The following is a 24,952-nucleotide window of genomic DNA, read 5'->3' on the forward strand; positions in this document are numbered from 1 at the left end:
TTAGATAGAGAGGAGACCTCTTTAATCATCAGTCTTCAAAAAAACTCCACATCATTTACTTTCATCTTAAATGTGCCAACACACCCTTCCAAACACTCATAGGGGCAGACACTGTAATTAAATGCTGTCAAGCAAAAAAACTCCACTACTTATATTGGATGGTGGACAGACATGGATTTCTTCCACTAATTAGTGCAACTTCTTAGTTCTCATTTCGCACCTTCCTTCTGTTCTCCTTCACTCCCGACAGGGAAGCCCTGTTTCGCCATGATACGGCTGCGTCAGGGGAAAATATTCTTAATAAACACCATCCAAGAAGGGTGTGTTGGCACATTTAAGATGAAAGTAAATGATGTGGAGTTTTTTTTGAAGACTGATGATTAAAGAGGTCTCCTCTCTATCTAAAAGGCGTGTCCTTTAAAAAGAGGTAGGGACTGGTTCCACGGAGGTCTTTTTTTTCTCCACCATCTTTCAATAAAGTCCATATTCACCTTGAAATACTCACGGTTCATGAATGTAGAATCTCTTTGAATATTGTGATTTCAATTACCCCAACATTGACTGGATAAATGTGACATCATGGAGATAAAATTTCTAGATGTAATAAGTGACTGCTTCTTGTAGCAACTGGTCCAGGAACCGACAAGAGGGGGAGCAATTTTGGATCTGGTCTTTGGTTGTGTGCAGGGGCATAGTGCGAGAGGTGGTGGTGTTGGGTCCCCTAAGAAACAGCTACTTTTAATTTTTGACAGGGCGACTATAATAAAATGAGGAAAATGGTTAAAAAGAAACTAAAAGGATCAGCTACAAAGGTTAGGACACTAAATCAGACATGGATGTTATTCAAAAATGCCATCTTGGAAGCCCAGGCCAGATGCATTCCATGTATTTGCAAAGGTGAAAAGAAGAGAAAATGATGGCTAGTATGGTTAAAAGGTGAAGTGAAAGAGGCTATTACAGCCAAAAGAATGGAAAATGAAGAACATAAGAAGCAAAATAAGAACTGGCAAGTCAGATGCAAAGCATAATAAAGAAGGCTAAAAGAGAATATGAAGAGAAACTTGCTGCACAGGCTAAAACTCATAGTAACAACTTTTTCAGGTACGTCAGAAACAGAAAGCCTGTGAGGGAATCCGTGGGACCATTAAATCAGGAAGGAGCAAAAGGGGCACTGAGGAAGGACAAGGCCATAGCGGAAAAACTGAATGAATTCTTTACTTTGGTCTTTAAGGAAGAAGATGTAAGAGATCTGCCTGTACCAGAAATGGATTTCAAGGGTGATGATGTGGAGGAACTGAAAGAAATCTCGATGAAAAGATGTACTGAGCCAAATCAACAAATTAAAGAGTAATAAATCACGTGGACTGGATGGCATGCATGCAAGGGTACTCAAAGAACTCAAGCATGAAATTGCTGATCTGCTGTTAGTAATATGTAACCTATCATTAAAATCGTCTGTAGTACCTAATTTTGGAGGGTGGCCAATGCGATGCCAATTTTTAAAAAGGGTTCCAGGGGTGATCCGGAAAATTACAGACCGGAAAGTTTGACGTCAGTGCTGGGCAAAATAGTGGAAACTATTATAAAGAATAAAATTATGGAACACATAGACAAACATGGTTTAATGGAAGAGAATCAGAATGGGTTCAGCCAAGGGAAGTCTTACCGCACAAATTTGCTTCATTTTTTTGAAGGTGTGAATAAACATATTGATAAAGGTGAGAAGGTAGTTTGTCTAGATTTTCAAAAAGCCTTTGATAAAGTTCCTCATGAGAGACTCCTGAGAAAATTAAAGAGTCATGGGATAGGAGGCAATGTTCCAGTGTGGATTAGAAACTGGTTATTAGACAGAAAACAGAGGGTAGTGTTAAATGGTCATTTCTCTCAATGGACGAGGGTGAACAGTGGAGAGCCATAGGGATCAGTACTGGGACCAGTGCTATTTAACATATTTATAAATGATATGGAAATCGGAATGACAAGTGAGGTAATTAAATTTGCAGATGACACAAAACTATTCAAGGTTGTTAAACCACATGCAGACTGTGAAATATTGCAGGAAGACCGTAGGAAATTGGAAGACTGGGCATCCAAATGGCAGATGAAATTTAATGTGGATAAATGCAAGGTGATGCACATTGGAAAGAATAATCCGAACCATAGTTACCTAACTTTAGGGCCTACCTTGGGGGTCAGCAACCAAGAAAAAGATCTAGGTGTCATTGTAGATAATACGCTGAAATCTTCTGCTCAATGTGTGGTGGCGGCCAAAAAAGCAAATAGGATGCTAGGAATTATTAGGAAAGGGATGGTGAATAAGACCAAAAATACTATAATGCCTCTGTATTGCTCCATGGTGCGACCTCACTTTGAGTAATGCATTCCGTTCTGGTCACCATATCTCAAAAAAGATATAGCAGAATTAGAAAATTTTCAAAGAAGAGCGATCAAAATGATACAGGGGATGGAACTCCTCTCATATGAGGAAAGGCTAAAGCAGTTAGGGCTCTTCAGCTTGGAAAAGAGATGGATGAGGGGAGATATGAATGAGGTCTACAAAGTCCTGAGTGGTGTAGAATGGGTAGAAGTGAATCAATTTTTTACTTATTCCAAAATACCAAAGACTAGGGGACACTCAAGGAAGTTACATGGAAATACTTTTAAAACAAATAGGAGGAAATATTTTTTCAATCAACGAATAGTTAAGCTCTGGAACTCTTTGCCGGAGGATGTAGAAACAGCGGTTAGGGTATCTGGGTTTAAAAATGTTTTGGACAAGTTCCTGAAGAAAAAGTCCATAGTCTGCTATTGAAACAGACATGGGGAAGCAACTGCTTGCCCTGGGGTTGGTAGCATGGAGTGTTGCCACAGTTTGGGTTTCTGCCAGGCACTTGTGACCTGGCTTGGCCACTGTTGGAAACAGGATACAGGGCTAGATGGACCATTGGTCTGACCCAGTATGGCTACTCTTATGTGCCCAGCAACTGTGTTTGCTAATTACACTGATACAGAGCAGGGTTCACAGCACCTGTGTTTGCTTATCACACTGATACACAGTGTGGCACAGCAACAGTGTTTTCTGTATATGGGAGGTTCATTCTCTACTGTTAGCCATTTCCTTACCTCCTTCGTAGTAATGTTGGGAGGATTCTTCAAATGACCTATCATAGCCCTGCTCAGTGTATGATGACTGTTGATATGTATAATCACCATGACCTATAAGGAATAAGTGTACCATGGTCACTGGCCATTAATAACAAATATCTTTTAAAAAAAGCACCCTACTTTAATTAAATCAGTCTCAACCATGACAGCTTAGCGATGGTCACTGTATAATCGAAGCAGTCATGTGATTGATAGAGAGACCACAGCAAGCAATCCTCTGGCCCCCAGAAACATTATCCAAAATATGAAACCTCTGAAAATATCCTGAAGAGGACATTTTAACCCCCATATATCGTCATCAAGGAAATAGGAAAAAATACTAATAAAATCTATTCAATCACAGTGGATCTGTTCATACGCATGGCTTTTGAATCTCTCTTTGACTTATTGTGGTTGATAATGAATGACATGTGAGATCACGTATGTAGATCGTTAGAGTGACGGGCCCCTCTTATTTCACATGAGGATACACTTTCCACACTGCTAAACCTTGCTGGATCCTTACCATCAGGGTAGTATTGCTGACTCAGGGGTTCTGCGGAACCTTGTCCGTGGCCATACTGCTCACTGTAATACTCCTCCTGGCCCATGTACTGCTGGGAAGAACCTAGAAAGGAAAAGAGTCTCAATAAGGCCAAAGGCAAGAAAGACACAACTTTTGTAGACAAACTGTAGCCTTCAATTCCTGCTTTTTGTTTGGCTAAAGAGCAGCAGTGATTCAATACTGGGTGCCAAATTCCAGTACACTCCATGGCTCCAAGATCCCAAAGGCAGCCTTCCAGTAAACCTAGGCATCATGAGGGTAATCCTATAACAGGGCATCTACTATGGATGCTGGTCATGGCACTTATTGTTAGCCTAATCTACAAAGAATAGGTGCCTACTTTTCTTTACAAAATACTATTGCTAGTAGCAGAGAACACACGTACATCTAGACATGACCATTTACATTCGCCCTATAGCTGGTGTAAATGCCCACATGCTCTCTGCCTATGAGCATACCCACTGGCAAAGTACACAGCCGTTTCCTTACCTCCTTCGTAGTAATGTTGTAAGCCTCAAAGCACAGTGTGTACTTTTCCATTAGTCAGTATTCTATGAAAGGTCATTGCATGCATAAATGACTGGAATAGAAAACATAAGAGAGGCAGAAGATCTGCGATGCAAGCACAGCAGAACAAGCATGGGACCAACAAATGCAGAAAATGATGGCAAGGACTTTAATTCAACCAAAGAACGCTTATGCCTGATGTGGCCACGTTTTGCCAAAAGGCTGCGTCAGGCAAAACTGTCTGAGACGTTCTGTAGGTCCCATACTGCTGCCCCTTCTAACAATCAATTTAAAAGAAAAATTACATATAAATAAATAAAATCATAATACAAACTTGCCTATATAAAACATGCAAAAGCATAAAATTACTTAAGATGAATCATATAGGACCCATGCAGAGCTAAATCAGACACGCAGCGAGAACAACATAAAAGTCTGTGAAAGACGAACGTGTGACAAGTGGGCAAAATATTGCATCAAAGTGTAAAAAGTGAAACAGGCTTGTGAGGCAACTAGTGGAAAACGATGACAGTACATTTGTACATACCTAGAGAGGTAAGAACTAAAAACACGCTTCTCTCTAGAGTAACACTCAGGATGAATTCTAAAACAATTGCCAAATCAGTTTAAATGAACACCATGAAAGCATCTAAAACCAGTTATTGAGAGATGATGGTGAAATGGAAGATCAACTTGTTGAACACTGGGAAGGTGTGATCAGATTAAGCAAATGGATGGTACACACAGAACTTCATTCTTGCACTTTACTAGAATACTGTAAACCAGTGGCGTAGCTATGGGTGGGCCTGGATGGGCACAGGCCCACCTATTCTTGGTTCAGGCCCACCCAACGGCGGAACCACATATCAACATCTCTCCTCCTCTGCGGCATTCTGGCATCTCCCCTCCCGTCGCTGAACCCCGTCCCTCCCCAGTGTATCTTACAGGCGTCCCTGGCGTCTGCAGTGATCCATTATTGATGCCTAAGCCAGCCCCGAAGGCTTCCACCGGCCGGGTCCTGCCCTTGCTGATGTCATTTCCTACTTCCTGTCTGGCAGAATCCAGCTGATGGAAACCTGCGGGGCCTGCGCAGGCAGCAATAATGGATCACTGCAGGTGCCAGGGACGCCTGTAAGGTACACCAAGGAGGGATGGGGTTCAATGACGGGCTGGTAGATGCCAAGATGCCGTGGGGCTGGCACAGGCAGCAACAATAGATCATTGGAGGCGTCTGGGAAGCCTGTAAGGTACAGCGGGGAAGGACGGGGTTCAGCAACGGGCAGGCAGATGCGAGACACCGCAGAGAAGGAGAGATGTTGATGAGGTAGGTGAAAAAAAAACCCTACATTTTTTAGATCTCCGGAGGAGGGGGTGTGTGGCATGGTGTGGAACAGCCTGTCTAAGTTAACTCTGGGCCCATCCAAAATACTGGGTCTGGCTATGCCACTGCTGTAAACACAAAATGATACCTAGAGGTCTAAGAGTTAATAAAGAACTGCGTATGTACAATGATTATAAAGAATGAATGAAATGGGAAGCGATTTTAAATAAATGCTCACTTGATCTTATGATTGTATTAATCCAAACCTACAATAAAAGGTTAGAACAGGTAAAGGAAGAATTAGATAAAGAACTAAGTACACTTAAAGAGCAGGACACTTGTTTTTACACACTCCTTGTTGATTATAATAAACAACTTGATCATCTCAGGGGTGAAATTAGAAAGATTAAATCGAATAAATTAAACTGTGATGAAACTGATTTATAAATAGAAGACAATTTACGCTTGTCATAATAAAGAGGGAATAACTGGGGGCGGGGTTATAGGCAGGTGACCTTTACCAAACTTAGGGCTCAGATTCAAGAAGCTATCATGAAGCTAAAAGCCCACTGGCAGAAAGAAAGACCAAGAGGATTAGGAGTAACTCAGATGAAGTGTTTGACCCTTCTGCCTCTCTCTATACTACGCCACCTAAACACAATGTAACGCAGCAGGTTTTTCAGCTAGGAGAAATGTGAAGGAGAGGATCAGTAACAGAAACTCGTCCACAGCAGGTCAGGAATTATTTGATATACAGAGGAAGAGGAAGGGGGAGGGAGAGACGGCAAGATGTGAGAATGGCAGACAGTACAGAGGGCAAGACTTGGTAAGGATATCAGAACCAAGATCGAGAGTTGTAAATCACTTGAGCAGAATATTAGATGATAATTAAATGCCATTATTGGAAAAAGGACTCTCGGTCATCCTTCTCCCCCACCCCCCATAATGCTTTCAACATTAGGGCTCATCTGTTTAAATTCACAAGAAAGTTAAAGATTATGGATTACTTTGCCGGTAAGAACATGCATAACACTGATATGTCCATTGTAAGGACTAACAGTACTATGAGTGGCTAATTCTTTGATAGACTCATATGAAACACTGGTTCTAATAGATATAGAGAGACGAAGCAAAAGAGAAGAAACCTTTCTTTAACATATCTAAGTATGAGACACTAGCTATGAACTCACTTAAAAACAACCCTAACATCATTATTAAGCAAGCAGATAAGCGGGTGCTGTGGTAGTCATGAACAAATTGGATTACATAGCAGAGATTAAGAGACAGCTGAGCGATAATATATTTTATGAGAAATTTAACAAAGATCCTACACCAGAGATTCAGACTATAATTACATCTACATTGGAAACAGCCAAATTGGGAGGATTCCTTACAGACAAAGAATTGGACTTTTTAAAAGTCCCCTTTCCGAGGACTACTGTTATTTATGTTTTGCCTAAAATTCATAAGTCTTTTATCTCCCCACCTGGAAGACCTATCATCTCAGTGATAGGTTCACTCCTAGAGCCCTTATCTGTTTTCATTGATAAAGTCCTTAGACCATTTGTACCGTCTATTCTAACCTATATAATTGATTCATCACATGACATTCAAATTCTTGAAAATATAAACATCAATGCTGATGTTTTACTTCAGACAATGGGACTGATATTGAGACCACAGAAGGGAGCCCAGCTAACTTCCGCAGTTGGCGGCGAACCCGGAAATTCAATGCCAGGGCCATATCCAGTGACCGGCACTGAATTTCTGGGTTTTATTGGCCGCTAAAACATAGCCGGTTAAGCTGATATTCATCGGCTGATCAGCTAAGTTATAGTGGCCAAAGACAGACCTGCTATTTACACAGGTCCATCTGGCAAGTCAACCAATTAATATTGGCGCTAACTGGCCACATCACGTGACATAACCGGTGACCGGGCTAGCCGCTAAGTAGTAATATTCAGCAAAGATACCCAGCTATCTTGTGCTGAATATTAGTGCTCTGCTGGCTTTAGGCTTTTTAATTGGCCAAGAGTCGTTCCTGGCCGGTCAAATGGTTTTAAATATCAGCCGGCATGGATATTGAATCTCTATATTCCACAGTTAGAAACAGTTGAGATCACTGGAAATAATCTAATTAAAAGAGAAAATAATTTAGGAATCCCTATCGTGTTTGTAACAGAATTGGCAAGTATTGCCTTACAGAATAATTATTTTTATTCTGAGGGCAATTACTACAAACAAATCAAGGGTACTGCAATGGGGGCCACTATGGCCCCTTGAATTGCAAATCTCTATGTTGCTGAATTTGAGAATACATTTCTGAAGAGCCATGCATTTCAGGAACATATTGCTGTATGGTGACATTAGATAATTTGGACAGGCAATGAAAGTCAGTTGGTCTTCTTTCATGAATGGTTGAATGGAAGGGATTATAATCTCTGATTTCAAATGAACTATGATAAATCAAAGATATCACATCATGATTATATATGAGAATGGTAAATTCAATACAATAGAGAAGTCAACGACAATTTGCTATTGAGAGATCTACTGCCCTCTGTGTTTGTGTAACAAGTACAAAGATTGCACTTACAATGCTCTATGTACTTCACCAAACCTACATTCTGTTGGATTATTTGTAGTAAATAATTAGCAGATTTTAGTACACACAGCTTCAGCTTTAGAAATGTTAATTTCTTTCTTCATCTCTCTCTCATTCACCCCTGAATAATTCACTGCTGAGTCACTTTAAAGTTGAAGTAACAAAACATCTGTTTACTCACAGTTTGTAGTTAGATTATAATCAGACAGGCTTATATATACATATTACTATACATTTGTATTATCAGCTCCTTCCATGTGCTTAGATGGTAATGGATGCTCACACCACCATAGATCCTCTCAGGTTAGGAGAGATCATGAGCTCCATGTGCTCCATGTGCTGCATGTGCTGCATCTAACCCCCACAGGAAGTTACATAGCTGTGTGACCTCTCTAAGTAATTCACATCAGAGGTCACAGAGTAATCACAGAGAAATAATAGGTGACAGGCAATGCATGTAAAATACAATTACATTCCAACAAACCCCTTCTCATGCATAACTGTCATGCAATTATTTATTCATACAAAGTCCAAGCTTTATACGCAGATTCACAAAATGTTCTCTGGGTAACGGTTTGGTCATGATGTCAGCTGTCATCTCACTGGTGTGACAATAGTGTAGACTGATGACCCCTTCTTTTGCCAACTCTCGCACGTTGTGGTATTTCGTTGCGATGTGCTTGGTGCGTGACTGAACCTTGTCATTCTGTGACAGTCGGATGCAGCTCTGATTATCTTCCATTATCTGGATTGGTCTCTTTTCAGCTATTCCAAAATCCAGCAAAAGTTTTTCAATCCACATCAGTTCTCTGCACGCTTCCGATACGGCCACATATTCAGCTTCTGTAGAAGACAAACTCACAATACTTTGTTTATGACTGGCCCATGAAATTTGTACATTTCCATACATAAACACATATCCACTTGTGGACTTATAATCAGAATGATCCCCTGCCCAATCTGAATCACAGTAACATATTAGTTTTGGATTACTATTGGCTGAAATCTTTAATTTACAATCAATGGTACCCTTTAAATACCTTACCATCCTTTTAACTGCAGTCCAATCTGATTTGGTAGGTGAGCTGACCCTTCTGCTCAAAATTCCTACTGCATTTGCTATATCAGCCCTGTATGTGGTAGCTAGATATAAAAGCTTACCTATGGCTGATCTATATTGGATGTTATCTGGTAAAGGTTCTCTTACTGTTTCATCCTTCAGAAAATCAGTGATCATGGAGTGCTTACAACTTGGGCATCTTGCATACCTAAACTTTCAATAAGCTCATTTATTTTCTGCTTCTGGCTTAGAAGATAAGAACCATCATTTTGTTTCTCAATTTCTATACCAAGATAGTATGACACATTACCAAGTTCTTTTATCTCAACATAGTGGTTTAAACACTTTACAATGTCCTTGTACTCTTGCTCACTTTTGCTTGCAATGAGCAGATCATCAACAAAAACTAAAATGTATGCATATTGTCCATTTGTGCACCTAGTGTACAAGCATTTATCTGCTTCACCTTGCTTAAATCCCAAATTTGTCAATATTTCATGCAATTTATCATTCCAACATTTTGCACTTTGCTTTAATCCATAAAGACCTTTGTTTAATTTACACACTAGCTGTCTTTGTTTGTATTTATGAAACCTGTTGGTTGTTCCATGTACAAGTCTTCAGTTATTTCTCCATGAAGAAACGCTGTTTTCACATCAATGTGTTTGACTTGCATGCCTTTTGAGACTGCAATGCTCAGAAGTGTTCTGATTGTCGTGTGTTTCACTACAGGTGCAAACACTTCATCAAAATCTTCTCCATATTTTTGAAGATATCCCTTTGCCACTAATCTGGCTTTATACCTTTCCACTTTTCCTTGTGCATTCCTTTTTAACTTGAATACCCATTTGCATCCTATAGCTTTCTTGCCAGGAGGTAATTTTGTAAGAATCCAAGTATTATTTTTATCCAATGCATCAATTTCTTCTTGTGCAGCTTTATGCCATTCAGCAGCTTCTTCTGCTGGCATTTTCTCAATCTCATCCCATGTTAAGGGCTCTTGAGCTTCTGCTGACTTTGTTAGGTAAGACAGTCTTGGGGGTGGAACACCTTTGTTTTCCCTGGATGAGCGTCTGACAACAGGTTGGTCTGACCTTTCCGCATCCTCTAAATCTGAGAGTCCTTCTCCAATTGATTCCCCTTCTCCAACTGTACTGTCTCCTGCGATGATCCTTTCTGTGCCTGCTTCCTCTGCCTGTTCCTCGCCAGATACAGGTGAGTTGCTTTCAGACATCTGCCTTGGTATGGCATTTATATACACTGGCATGTCTATTATGGTTCTAGTTTCATATTCTGGATGATAAGGCTCATCTGGGATAATCCAGCCTTTATCAACCCTTTTGTTTTCATCAAAATATGTAACATGTCTTATGCCAACAATGCCAGTTTTCAGATTCAAAATTCTATATCCTTTGTGTCCTGGAGCATAGCCAACTAAAATGCCCCTTTCTGTTGTGGAATCCAGCTTATGCCTTCTTTGCTTTGGTACATGAGCATATGCTGTACTTCCAAATGTTCTTATGTGTGACAGGTTTGGCTTCCTACCATGCCATGTCTCATGTGGTGTGCGCTCAGCGCCTTTAGTTGGCATTCTGTTTTGTAGGTACACTGCTGTGAGAATGGCTTCCCCCCATAGTCTTTTAGGGAGATTGCTATCTGACAGCATACATCTGGTCATTTCCACAAGTGACCTAAATTTTCTCTCTGCAACAGAATTTTGCTCTGGTGTATAAGCTACTGTTGTGATATGCTGAATGCCTTCTTGTTCTAGAAATGTGCGCATGCTTTGTGAAGTGAACTCACCACCATTGTCGGTCTGAAGAACCTTTGGTTTTCTTTCAAATTTGTTGCTCACCATGGCTACGTATTTCTTCAGCATGTCTGTGACTTGACTTTTCTCTTTCAGCAAATAGGCCACACAATATCTAGAGAAATCATCCAAGAATATTAGCACAAATCTGTTATTTCCCATGATGGGATATTAAACGGTCCACATAAGTCACTGTGTATTAAGTCCAGCACTTTATTACTCCTATTTCCTGTGTATGCAGGAAATGAGGGTCTCACACTTTTTTGAGTAACACAGTCTATGCATTTCTCAATTTTACCAGCATCTGCACTTATCTGAATGCCGGTGGCCAGTTGCCCACTGTGAAGATCCTGGATCACCTTAGAATCACGATGTCCCAGGCGGCGGTGCCAGATTTCCAGACTACATTTACCATCATTCTTCCTTACTTGCGCCATATGTGAGGCTTCACCTGAAATGTTCAGCTTATAAACATCATTATGCATAAAAGCTTCAGCATACACTTCATCATTTTTAGAGATTGTGCACTTACTGTTTTCAAAATGAATCACAAATCCCTTCTTATCTAATGTAGATACACTAGCATATTGCAAACTGCTTGGGGAATATACAAGACATCACTTACAGGAATTTCTTTAACTTCATTAGACACTTTGCATTTTAAGAATCCAATACCTTTTGCTTGGATCTTAGCAGTCCCTGCGTTTGCAGTTTTAAGAATACCTTCCTCTGGACACATTTCCTGAAAGAAATCCTTACAATTGGTTAAATGGCATGTGCTCCCCGAATCCAAAATCCAAGTACTTTCATTTGAATTATTATTTACCATAGTCAAAGATTTTTCTGCCATTAGAAAGCCCTTGTGTTTATCTTTGTCCTTCATACATTTCCTGGTTTGAAAATTCTTTAGTTCCATTGGCTTAGGTGAGCTAGAGGGAGTGTTTTGTGTTTCCTTACACCATTTAGATACATGTCCCTCCTTTCCACATGAGTAGCAAATCAGCTTGCCCTTGGGTGGAGTTTTCCCATAGCTCCGCCTTCCTCTGTTCTTTGCCAAGAAATTTGTTTCATTTCTCTCTGACTTGCTTTGAGAACACATCTCCTCAGAATCATTTATTATGCATTCCTGCCTTAGTTTTGATGTTGCCTGTTCAAAAGATTGCCCTTCAATGGCCTCATTTACAGACCTAAAAACATCAAACTTCTTTGATAGTGAGGTAAAAAGAAATGCTCTTTTCAATGCATCACACATGGGAATTCCAGAAAGTTCTAACTTTTGAAATGAAGACATAAGATGCATAATGTGATCATTACATTTACTTTTATCCCTTAATTTGGTTTCATTCAACTCTGCCAACCAAATTGGTTGCTGCTTTGCATATGTAGTTGCATACATAGTTCTCAGTTTATATAAAATGTCCTTTGGTGTATCTTTTCCCTCCACTAATATGGCTTGTTTCTCTGAGAGAGCTTCCAAAAGCATGCACTTCACATAATAGTTTGCATTGTCCCATTCAGCCATATTTTCAGCTGTTCTGTCTTGGTCTAAGCATATATTTAATCTTTTTGCTCGAAGGAGACATATGAATCTTAATTCCCACTGCCGATAATTAAACTCAGTTAATTTAGGCACCTTGAGAGAATAGAAAAATGGTGAATTTCTTCCCTCAGCCATTTTCTTAGCCTTCTGTCTGCTGTGTGGGGGGAGAGAGAGACAGACTGAATCTTTCCTTTAAAACTTAAGAGAAAAATGTGGCCTTTTTTTCTGCCTGGTAATATTTCTCTTCTTTTTCAATTCCTGGCCCTGGGCCCATAACCCTTTTGTTGGATTATTTGTAGTAAATAATTAGCAGATTTTAGTACACACAGCTTCAGCTTTAGAAATGTTAATTTCTTTCTTCATCTCTCTCTCATTCACCCCTGAATAATTCACTGCTGAGTCACTTTAAAGTTGAAGTAACAAAACATCTGTTTACTCACAGTTTGTAGTTAGATTATAATCAGACAGGCTTATATATACATATTACTATACATTTGTATTATCAGCTCCTTCCATGTGCTTAGATGGTAATGGATGCTCACACCACCATAGATCCTCTCAGGTTAGGAGAGATCATGAGCTCCATGTGCTCCATGTGCTGCATGTGCTGCATCTAACCCCCACAGGAAGTTACATAGCTGTGTGCAGGGTTGCCAGGTAGAAATGTTTTTTCCAGCCCAATCCGGGCCAGAAACCAGCCCAAAACCCGCCCAAACACAAACCCCGCCCCTGACACCCCCACCCCCGCGTCACCGGCCCCGCCCCCGCCGTCACCGGCCCCGCCTCCCATGTCATCGGGCCCGCCTCCCCGTCATCAGCCCCGCCTCCCACGTCATCGGGCCCGCCTCCCCGTCATCAGCCCCGCCTCCCCGTCATCGGCCCCACCTCCCACGTCATCGGCCCCGCCCAAAACGTCACTAACCCCGCCCAAAAACGTCACTAACCCCGCCCCCCGCGGCCGAAAAAAATCAAAAAGCCGCCCAAAAAGCCGCCCGGAAGCCTAAAAAACCGCCCAAAAAACCGCAACCCGCCGCGGGCAAAAATTTCCCGCGGCGGGTCGCGGAAAACCGCCCAATTGGGCGGTAAAACCGCCCACCTGGCAACACTGGCTGTGTGACCTCTCTAAGTAATTCACATCAGAGGTCACAGAGTAATCACAGAGAAATAATAGGTGACAGGCAATGCATGTAAAATACAATTACATTCCAACACATTCTCTTTAGTTATTGAAACCTTTTATCAAGCGCTTATTCCAACTTCAAATGTAAAACTGATTTAACATGTTCGCACAACACTCGAGTTCTAAAGTTCAATGCAAATCGTTCAAACCAGTGCTGCTTGCACACCAATGCTCTTTGAGGCTTTGAGCAGTCATGGTTTCCGCCTCCATTAGCTACCTGACCTGTTGTTTCTTTACTTCCAAGACCCAGCAGACAGTGAAAGAAGCAGATTTGCCTCGAGCTTTCCCTTCCCTCACAGTGTACCGCCCTCATGGAAACAGGAAGTTACATCAGAGGAAGGCGGGACACTAAGAGGGAAGGGAAGGCTAAAAGGCGAGTCTGCTTCTTTCACTGCTGCCACCACTGCCGCTTTGACTTTGAGGTACAAGATTTAAACACAGGGCGGTAGGAATAAAAATGGGGCTGTTGGGGGAGCTGAGGGCGGGCAGGTGGGGACCGGGGGGCTGCAGCTGGGGCTGGAACTGTGAGCCGCCAGTGGCGGAAAGCATGGCTTGTGGCACCTTCCGGAGGTCGGTGCCCCCCTGCTATGCTTATCGCAAGTGGGAGGAGGGGTGTTACAAACTTTTCTAACAGAACTAAAATTGGTAGATCCCTGGCGCCTCCTTCACCCAGAAGTTCAAGGTTACTCATACGTTTCAAGGGCACATGGTACCTTGTCCAGCCTGGACTACATACCAGTGGCGAGGTTCCTATTTCAGCAAGTAACACAGGCAGAGATGGGACCGTGGGGAATACCTGATCATTCTTTAGTATGGGTGAACCTGACACTGTTGATTGCCCGCCTACTTGGCACATAACCAAGACTTCCTTAGATATCTAGCTGATAAATGGGACCAGTTTTTAGAAACCAATGGACAGCACGCAGATCAGCCCTTATTTTGGGACACAGCGAAGGCAGTAATGAGGGGAGACGTGATTGCGTATGTTAGTGCTCACAAAGCCCACTTGACAGCTAGAATTATTCAGCTTGAATGCCAGTTGTCAAAGGCCAAGAGAGTATTTATACATTGTTCCTCTCCAGCAAATAGAAAGATTTATCATGCAGCCCAGATAACATTGAACACAGTAATTCTTGAGCACACAAATTATTCCATTTTGTTTAGGAAGTACCATTTTTACAAATTTGGGAACAAATCTGGGAAGCTTTTAGCACAGTTAGTCTAAACTGGGGGAAGAACAAGGGTGGTCCCCATCCTTAGAGACAACCAAGGGAAGGTGACCAGAGATCATGCCAGTATCTTAAAGATTTTTCAGGCACACTTTGCTGCCTTGTATGGAGGAGAAGGGGAAACCTTATCTCCCACAATGCTTAATGATTTTCTGATCAAAGCCTCCCTCACCACCACTCCAGAGGAGGGACTGAGGGATCTTAATAAGCCAATTCAGACTAAAGAATTGCAGCAAGCTATAAAGTCTTTAAAGACTTACTCAGCACCAGGCAGATTCTCGGAAAGGTTCTACAAATAACTGCAGACACAGTTATTGGGGCCCTTGATCTCCTATTTCACTCAAGTGGTTGAGGAGGGTTCCCTGACACCTTACTCTAATTCGGCCTTAATAACTCTGATCCCGAAGCCCAGAAACCTGCGAATAGGGCGGACTCATACCAGCCAATTTCTCTCTTGAATGTTGATGTAAATTATTAGCAAAACTTCTGGGAACTTGCTTGAGTACCCTTTTATCCATATTGATATCGGACGAGCAAGTGGGCTTTGTTCAAACCCGTCAATCGGTCCATTATGTTCAAAAGGTTCTGTTGGCCATGAAGCATTGTCGGCAGTAGGGGCCCCCAGCGTTGCTCGCAAGCCTAGATGCAGAAAAAGCATTTGACAAAGTTTGGTGGCACTATAACTTTGAGGAACTGGCCCATTATGGGTTTGGGGGATGGTTTTGTCAAGCCTTGTGCACACTAAATAAAGATCCAATGCCACAAGTTATGGTTAATGGGGAGAGATCATCGTCCTTCCAGATTAGACAGGGTACAAGGCAAGGCTGCCCTCTGTCACCAATGCTATTTATATTATCTTTAGAGCCTCTCTTGCGGACACTTAATAGTGAATCGCGAATAGCTGGAGTGCAAATATTAGACACTCAAATTAAGGGATTGTCATTTGCAGATGATCTCCTAGTAGTATTAACAAATCCTCAGAGCTCCCTGCCAGCACTCCTTACTTTACTTGCTCAGTATGGGAGGCTGTCAGGATTCTCCCTTAATCTCTAAAAGTCAAGTGCCTTACCAATTGGGGAGGGGGTGGGATCAAGTTGGGCAGTGGGAAGATGAGGCCCTTCGGTATTTGGGAGTAATCATGCCCTCTGACCTGACTACCCTTTATGAGAAGAACATACAGCCATTGCTAGTGCTGACCAGAACAAGGTTGGGCTTTTGGGGTACATAAGTACATAAGTAATGCCATACTGGGAAAAGACCAAGGGTCCATCGAGCCCAGCATCCTGTCCACGACAGCGGCCAATCCAGGCCAAGGGCACCTGGCAAGCTTCCCAAACGTACAAACATTCTATACATGTTATTCCCGGAATTGTGGATTTTTCCCAAGTCCATTTAGTAGAGGTTTATGGACTTGTCCTTTAGGAAACCGTCCAACCCCTTTTTAAACTCTGCTAAGCTAACCGCCTTCACCACCTTCTCCGGCAACGAATTCCACAGTTTAATTATACGTTGGGTGAAGAAACATTTTCTCCGATTTGTTTTAAATTTACTACACTGTAGTTTCATCGCATGTCCCCTAGTCCTAGTATTTTTGGAAAGCGTGAATAGATGCTTCACATCCACCTGTTCCACTCCACTCATTATTTTATATACCTCTATCATGTCTCCCCTCAGCCATCTCTTCTCCAAGCTGAATAGCCCTAGCCTCCTTAATCTTTCTTCATAGGGAAGTCATCCCATCCCCGCTATCATTTTAGTCGCCCTTCGCTGCACCTTTTCCAATTCTACTATATCTTTCTTGAGATGCGGCGACCAGAATTGAACACAATACTCAAGGTGCGGTCGCACCATGGAGCGATACAACGGCATTATAACATCCTCACACCTGTTTTCCATACCTTTCCTAATAATACCCAACATTCTATTCGCTTTCCTAGCCGCAGCAGCACACTGAGCAGAAGGTTTCAGTGTATTATCGACGACGACACCCAGATCCCTTTCTTGGTCCGTAACTCCTAACGTGGAACCTTGCATGTTGTAGCTATAATTCGGGTTCTTTTTTCCCACATGCATCACCTTGCACTTGCTCACATTAAACGTCATCTGCCATTTAGCCGCCCAGTCTCCCAGTCTCGTAAGGTCCTCTTGTAATTTTTCACAATCCTGTCGCGATTTAACAACTTTGAATAACTTTGTGTCATCAGCAAATTTAATTACCTCGCTAGTTACTCCCATCTCTAAATCATTTATAAATATATTAAAAAGCAGCGGTCCTAGCACAGACCCCTGAGGAACCCCACTAACTACCCTTCTCCATTGTGAATACTGCCCATTTAAACCCACTCTCTGTTTCCTATCCTTCAACCAGTTTTTAATCCACAATAGGACATTTTCTCCTATCCCATGACCCTCCAATTTCCTCTGTAGCCTTTCATGAGGTACCTTGTCAAACGCCTTTTGAAAATCCAGATACACAATATCAACCGGTTCCCCTTTGTCCACATGTTTGTTTACTCCTTCAAAGAATTGAAGTAAATTGGACAGGCAAGATTTCCCCACACAAAAGCCGTGCTGACTTGGTCTTAGTAATCCATGTCTTCGGATGTGCTCTGTAATTTTGTTTTTAATAATAGCCTCTACCATTTTCCCCGGCACTGACGTCAGACTCACTGGTCTATAATTTCCCGGATCTTCCCATTATCAGTTTGGGGATGAATTAGGTTGTTTAATTTGATATTAGCTCTCAAGTGGCTGTATACTTTCCAACTGCTTCCTCTCTTTCTACGGGGCTGTGAGGATTGGAAATTACAGAGGATTCTGCAACATTATATTTGGCAAGGTAAAAAACCTGGGCTTTCCATGATGATATTGCAGACTCCAATAAAACAGGGTGGTATGGGGTTACTTAACTTGAAATACCTGTCTGCAGCAAGTAATATGCACCATATTAATGACTGGTATATGTTATGATTGGGGTCAGAACCCCTCTCAAACTTACCTCTTTCCTGGGGGTCAGCTTCTTAGCTGGCTTCTGTTTCTTTTGTCTGTCCTGTCTGAGCTGGCTCTGTCTCTCTGTGCTGGCAGCTTCCAGCAGCATGGGGTTAATTGTTTCATTTTACCACAGCTGTGTGGGTGGACTGAGTTAGCTCTACCTGTCTTTGGGTGTACTGGCTTCAAGTGCTTCACGGTTTTGCATTGGTGTGGGTTGGGCCTCTCTGGGTCAGTGTGCTTTTGCCTAGGTCTAGGGAGTGTGACATCATCAGGGAGGGCCTTGTTAAGGAAGTGGTGTTGTTTCCTTCAGGGCCTTTGCAACAGTTGTGTTTGCTTTAGGTAGGGTGGTGCAGTGTGCACTTCTGACTTTGTGTCTAGTTTCCATGCTTGCTTTTGCTAAGGTCCAGGTTAGTGTTAGTGCAGTGTGCACTGGTGTTTGTGTGTTTAGCTTTCCTGCTTTTCCCTCTTGGTTTTGGAAGCATTGCTATGTGTAGGGCTTTGGAAGCTCTGTTGCTGATAGAAGTACTTCAGGGTTTGGTGTTGTTAGGAACACTGCAGAGTTTGCTGTTAGAAATACTTCTGGTGTTTGTGCTATTAGGAGCATTGCAGTCTTTGTTGTTGGTGTTTGGTGATTTAGAATCACTTTTGGCTTATGTGTTAGCTTCCCTGCTTTTTCCTTGTGTCTCCCCTGTCTTCCCTTTTAGTGCTAGGAGCTCTTCTGGTTGCTTGCCAGAGTAGTGCTTAGGAAGCACCTTGTTAGTTGTATCTAGCTTGCTAGAGCAGTGCTTAGGTAGCTGGTTAGTTTTGTGTTTAGCTTATTAGTGTAAAGCTCTGCTTGTAGTTTGGTGCTTAGTAGCACCTGTGTTAGCTTTGTGTTTAGTTCCCTGCTCTGTTAGTTTAGGGCTTAGGAAGTCCCTTTCTTGAGCAGGGCTTAGGAGCTCCTGTTTAGTATAGGGCTTAGGAAGTTCTTTTGTCAGTTTACTGTTAGGAACACTTCTGCTGGTTTAGGGCTTGGGAGCACGTAGATCAGTTTAGGGTTAGGAGCACTTCTGTTTCCAGTCCTGGTCCCTATGTCTTCCGGTATCCAGTAAGTCCTGTCGGCTACTCGAACCCAGGAGCTCAACTCCTGGGGGGCTTAGTAGCTAAGCGCAGGTGAAGCTGTGCGGACCAGTCCAGTGTGCTCCAGTCCAGTGTGTTCCGGACCGGTGTGTGTTCCAGTCTGGTGTGCTCCAGTCCAGTGTGTTCCGGTCCGGTGTGTGTTCCAGTCCTATGTCCTCCAGTTCGGGGGGATTCCAGTCCATGTGTTCCGGTTCGCTGGGCAGTGCCTGCAGTCCCTGCCGGTGTGCTTACCCAGTGTTGGTTGGTGGGTTTTGCCTGCTGCTGTCGCTCCTCGGCAGCAGCCCAAGGGCTCACGTTTGCTCCAGAGCCCGGCCCTGCGGGCTCTGAACTTGAGAACCTGACAGTATACAGACACTAACTACTTTTCCAACACTCGACTAGAAACAGGATTGCTTCCAGATGTCCATTTCACCAGTGTACTGCATGGCCTAACCTCCTTGCCCACAGGAATTTACAAAAGATATCACCAGAGAGATGTGGAAGTGGATTTGCAGGCGCCTGGACTTTTCGTCTAGAATGACACCATTTCTAGTGCTCAGTGATAACCTGGATTTCCCACCGGGACGAGGAAGGAGTCTTTTTATTTGATGGTGAGAGCAAGGCATAGTTTATATGCTCCAAATGGTGGACTTAGAAGGCAGACCCAAATCTTTTGAGCTATTGTGGCAGGAGTTTTGTACTCCTGCTTCAGATTCCTTTTCATACATGCAGGTGCAGCATTACATTAAAATCTTTATGTTGGACAGACCTAACAGAGGATGTAAGATCTTCTGGCAGAAACCTTCACATTAGGATCATAATTGCTGGTGCCATTGCTCTTTCATCATCGACAATTGTTGTACACGACTCATTCATTGATTACGCCTGACTAGCAAAACAATAGAATGTCGAGCTACACACTGCCGTAACAAGTGACCAAATATAAGCTTTTATACTCAATAGCTCGGCTTATACTACATGTGTCCTTCACAAGAATACTCTATATCAATTTGCACTCAGATTATATTTAGTGCCTAATCGAGCTTGTAAGACTGGCATGACCAGCAGGACATTGTCCCAAGAGTCATAGCCCCAATGCCCATCTGGGACATATGTTTTGGACTTGGTCAGAGGTTTAATTATTCTGGCGTTCCCTACTCCAGTATTTTGTTCAATTGTGGGGCATCTCCATAGCCTGTACTCCTTTACTCCTTTTTGGTGATTGTTCTTTGAATTTGCCGAACAGCCAAGGGAGCAACCGATTCCTGAAAAGAATGGTGATTGCCATCAAAGCAATTCTACTGCACTGGTGTAAGCCCATCGGACCAACAAAACAGTCCGGGAGAACTTTGATGATACATGACCTTCGCATGGAGCACCTTCGGATTCAGGATATTACCAATGGAAAGGGGCACCAATTTCAGGTTACATGATCCCCGTACTGGGAGACCATGACCCCACAGGCCAGAAGCCTGTTACTGAACATGTGAAATTGTTTTACTAGGAAAACTAAAAGTGCACGGTGTGAAGCCGCTGTAGTAGGAAGAGATAGGGTAGTTTTTTTTTTGGGGGGGGGGGGATTGAAGGGGAGGGTTGTGAAAGGCGTGAATTACCCAGAGGATACTTGAATATCCAGGTTGTTAGTCTTATTTAAAGCTGATAAAATCCCATATGTGCTTGTCCGTTTACAAAAGCTATTGTTATCTTCTGAGTTCAATAAAAAGAATTTATACATAGAATATGGACCAGAATGCTTAAATCTATGAACTGAGATTTACGCCATGCTTTCGTTGGTGTAAATGGATGTGCGTAGTTTTAGGCACTGAGATATCAACTAAGCATATTCTATCATCAGCACCTAAATCTGGGTGCCAATTAATACGCTTAGTCAGCACTGATTTCAGCGCCAATTTTTTTAGGTGCCATATATAGAATCTCCTCCAATATGCAGTTTTGATTTTGACTTCAGTCTTACTGCTTTCCAGCTGGCCCCGATTCCAATGATGTCATAGCTGCATTATTGCAACACATAACATGGCTGCTGGCATTTTTAGCTTGTGCTAAACATTAGCGCGCGCTAACCGTGTAGATGCCCATAGGAATATTATGGGCATATACAAGATTAGCGTGCACTAAAAATGCTAACGTGCCTCTAGAGTGGCTTAATAAACAGAGCCCATAGTTTTTTCAACTTTTTAAAAGTGTGTTTTTACTTTTTTTTTCAGCATTTTGATGCGATTTGAGGTGGGCATCTACTTATTGACTTAATATGACCTCTAATTTTGACTTTTAACATTTTTTTCTAAAACAGCCCTTTGGAATTTAAACAGGATTTTTTAAACATTCATTCTGCTATTTGAATATGACGTTCAATCTTTGGCAGATATTTTGTCTCTTATTTTATATTTTTGCAATTTTTTTTTTGTTTTAGTTTCTAATGATTTGTGATCTTTGACCTGTCCACTAGACATATAAACCTTTGGAAACAAAGTTAGGTTGAATTGCTAGAGAAACTCTGGAGGACTTGCAGCAAGGCTGTGCGTTTTCTGATATTTTCTTTTTTTAATAACTGGTTTTAGATGCTTTCATGGTGCTCATTTAAATTGATTTGGCAATTGTTTTAGAATTCATCCTGAGTATTACTCTACAGAGCAGCATGCTTTTACCACTCTAGTTATGTACAAATGCCACGTTAGTCTTTCACAAACTTTTATGTTGTTCCCTCTACATGTTTAATATAGCTCTGCATGGTTCCTATGGGGCCCTTTTACAGAGCGGCAGTAAGCCCAACGTGGACTTACCGCTCTCTGTTCCAGGACTATTGCCAACCCAACGCAGCTGCCAGTAGTAGTTCCACCCCGAGCACGCACCATTTCCAGGGGAAAAGGAAAACCCCGGAAATGGCTTATGCAGCGATAACCTGGCAGTAATCGGACTTCGATTACTGCCGGGTTAGCGCAGGAGCCCTTATTGCCACCTCTATGGGTGGTAATAAGGGCTCCCTGTCACACGGTCATGTGTGCTGGGGGCTTTTTTACCCACTGTGGTAAAAAGGGCCTTGGCGTACAGGAAAAATGGCCCCTGCTGCTAGCGCAGGGTCCTTTTTCCTGCAGATTGGTAAAAGGACCCCTAAATGATTCATCTTAGGTAATTTTATGCTTTTGCAAGTTTTATATAGGCAAGTCTGTATTATGATTTTATTTATTTATATGTCATTTTTGTTTTTAAATTGATTGTTAGTATGTGACTATAATTTGTTATTTTTCTACACAGTTTTGCCTCTGGTGCAGCCTTTTGGCAAAACATGGTCAGGTCACGTATTAGTGTTTATTGGTTGAATTAAAGTCCTTGCCATCATTTTCTGCATTTGTTGGTTTGCTATTTGTTCTGCTGTAAATGACTGGAATACCACCATTTATGTGCAATCTTACTGGTATATGAACATATAAGTACACACAGCACAAGAAAATGGGGACTTCTACCCATGCCATGTGTAGGTGTTTCCAGGGGCAGAGTTGGAATGTACATGTGTATTTTATTAAATGTATGGGTACACAATTAGAATACATAACTTCAGAGCAGGTGTAAATTTGTGAGTGGGTATTTGTGCATTAGAGGGGCTGGTTCTAGGTGCCTCTTTTATAAAAGCAGATCAGTGCCTCTGTTGCCTTTACAAGTTAGACCTATAATAGGTGCTTTTTTAGACTACATACATAGGTGATCTGTTATAAAATCTGGTTGTATATACAGTTGTTTTCTAGGTTTTTATTCTATTATTGTCTCACTTTTCCCATTATTGTGGTCTTAAGTAATGAAGGTTTATTTTTCCTTACTTACTTAATTTCCTCTTGATTTGTACATTCCTATTGCTAGATTTTCCCATATAATGAACTGAGGTTTGAGTATTATTTTCTTTGTGATTGTTTTGAGATAATTTAATTAATAATTGAAAAAAAATCAGGTGATATAGATTGCTTTTAATTACTGTTCACTGATTAGCTGGTGGCTTTTTGAATGCAATTCAAGATTTGGCCTATTTTCCTGGCAATGGATGTCGGTTGGGAAGGACATTTATCTGGTGGGGTGGGGGGAGAAGTGTCACCGTTTTGTAAATCCCATTGGAGTGTAAAGCACAGGCCCAAAAACTAAACCCCACACCCCAAATGAAGAACTGCATTCCTCACTCCTTCTTTAACCTTATAGCTCCATGTCAAGGAGAGAGGCTGAGCCAGTCCTGGTTTTCCACCCTGCATGCATAGAGTTGTAGAACAGAATGATATTGTCATGCTTCCTGCAATGGGGTAAAACCAGGACTGATTCACCCTGTCCCTGTTGAACTGGAGACATAAGGTCTAATACAGGGCTACCCAAACTATGCTGGAGCTTGCAGAGCCAGTCATGTTTTGAGGATATTCACAATGGATATACTGGAGACAAATTTGCATGAATAGCTCACCAAATGATGTAAATTTATGCCATGGATATTCTGAAAACACAACCAGCTGTGGGATCACCAGGACAGCTTTGGGCAGCCATGTCCTATCCCTTAATTCAGGGTTTCTCAATCCACCTATGACCAGTTGCATTTTCAGGGTGAATCTGCATATATTGGATAGACATCATGGAGGTAATTTTATAAATGGAGGTGGGCACCTCCATTTAAGTGCCCCGAGGCTGCATGGTAGGAGCCTATGGTATTATGGAACCTCAATGCTTAGATTCCATTATAGAATACTAACATAGGCTAGTATCGGTCTGTCTAACGTTTAAGCACCTGCACTTATAGGTACAGGCTTCCCACACCTTTCGTGCACAGTTCAAGATTCTCACTTTAGCTTTCAAGATCCTACACACCAGGAACCCCTCCCTACCTCTCTGCTCTCATTTCTCCATACACTGCTTCACATCCCCTGCATTCTAATCTCTCCTTTCATTTATCACATCCCTGGTTCACTGTTCCCATCTTGAGTCTACCCACCATTCCACTTTTTTCTGTTTTGCCCCCTCTCTCTGGAATGCCCTCCCCCCCTGACCAATCTGAGCACCCCTTTCCCTGGTTCCAGATCCTTCTTAAAGCCCACCTTTTCTTCCAGGCCTTTCCCTTCCTTTCCATCATAACTATTGATCGTAGCCTGGATGTCCGTCCTGGAGCACAGTTACCCTCTCCCTGACTTCTCCTCAACTTCTGACCTGTGCTATCCCTATTTACACTTTGTTGGAGTTCTTTTCCTTTATGTCATTTTTACTTATTGTACACCCATCTGATTTACCCCTTGAAGGGTGGTATATCAAATCCAATAAACTAAACTAAATGGGGCAGGAATGCTCTGCCCCTATACACGCCCCCTTGCAAATAAGTGCTATGTAAGATAAGTGGGTATTTGCAGAATAGTGTTTAGAAGCCTGATAGCATGTACACGGGTATGTGCAGATATATATGCATACGTGCTCTTATACATTTATGTGCATAACACATGTAAACGTGGGTACCTAGATGTGCATGTGAAGGGCAATTCTACAGCCTTTACCGTGATAATGCTGAAAACCTGACTCACTAGACATGTGTCCACCAGAGGGTTGACAAGCACTGCCTTAACTTACCCACAGAAGCCCTGCAAAACTATGGTAAAGCTGGATGCCATTCTCATCCTCACATAAAGACTAGTATTCCCTGTCTTACCTTGTTGGGTGGGTCTGTAAGGGCCCAGTGGTCTCTGGCTCATCATGCTGTTGCCTTGGTTACTCTGGCTCATCATTCCAATGGAAGGCTGGCCCTGATAGTGCTGGCTCCCTCCTGTTGCCGAGTTGTAATGTGAGGTTGCCGCTTGCTGGTGCATCATAGACACTAAACATATAGAAACAGCAGTGTCTGAAATGGAGATCATTCACCCCTCACAACCAC

General features: G+C 42.2%; 1 protein-coding gene across 1 annotated transcript in view; it reads right to left on the reverse strand.

The window, feature by feature from the left end:
- The window catches only part of SS18L1 (SS18L1 subunit of BAF chromatin remodeling complex), a 69,830-nt gene that overhangs the window by 16,735 nt on the left and 28,143 nt on the right, over window positions 1-24,952 (reverse strand). Inside the window, exons 6-8 of the mRNA XM_030212226.1 lie at window positions 24,731-24,895; window positions 3,671-3,772; window positions 3,124-3,216 (exon numbers count right to left, since the gene is read on the reverse strand). Of these exons, the coding sequence (XP_030068086.1) occupies window positions 3,124-3,216; window positions 3,671-3,772; window positions 24,731-24,895 (360 nt within the window). The remainder of the gene's footprint in view (window positions 1-3,123; window positions 3,217-3,670; window positions 3,773-24,730; window positions 24,896-24,952) is intronic.

This window comes from Microcaecilia unicolor, chromosome 8 (genome assembly GCF_901765095.1).
Source record: "Microcaecilia unicolor chromosome 8, aMicUni1.1, whole genome shotgun sequence".
NCBI classification, from domain to species: domain Eukaryota; kingdom Metazoa; phylum Chordata; class Amphibia; order Gymnophiona; family Siphonopidae; genus Microcaecilia; species Microcaecilia unicolor.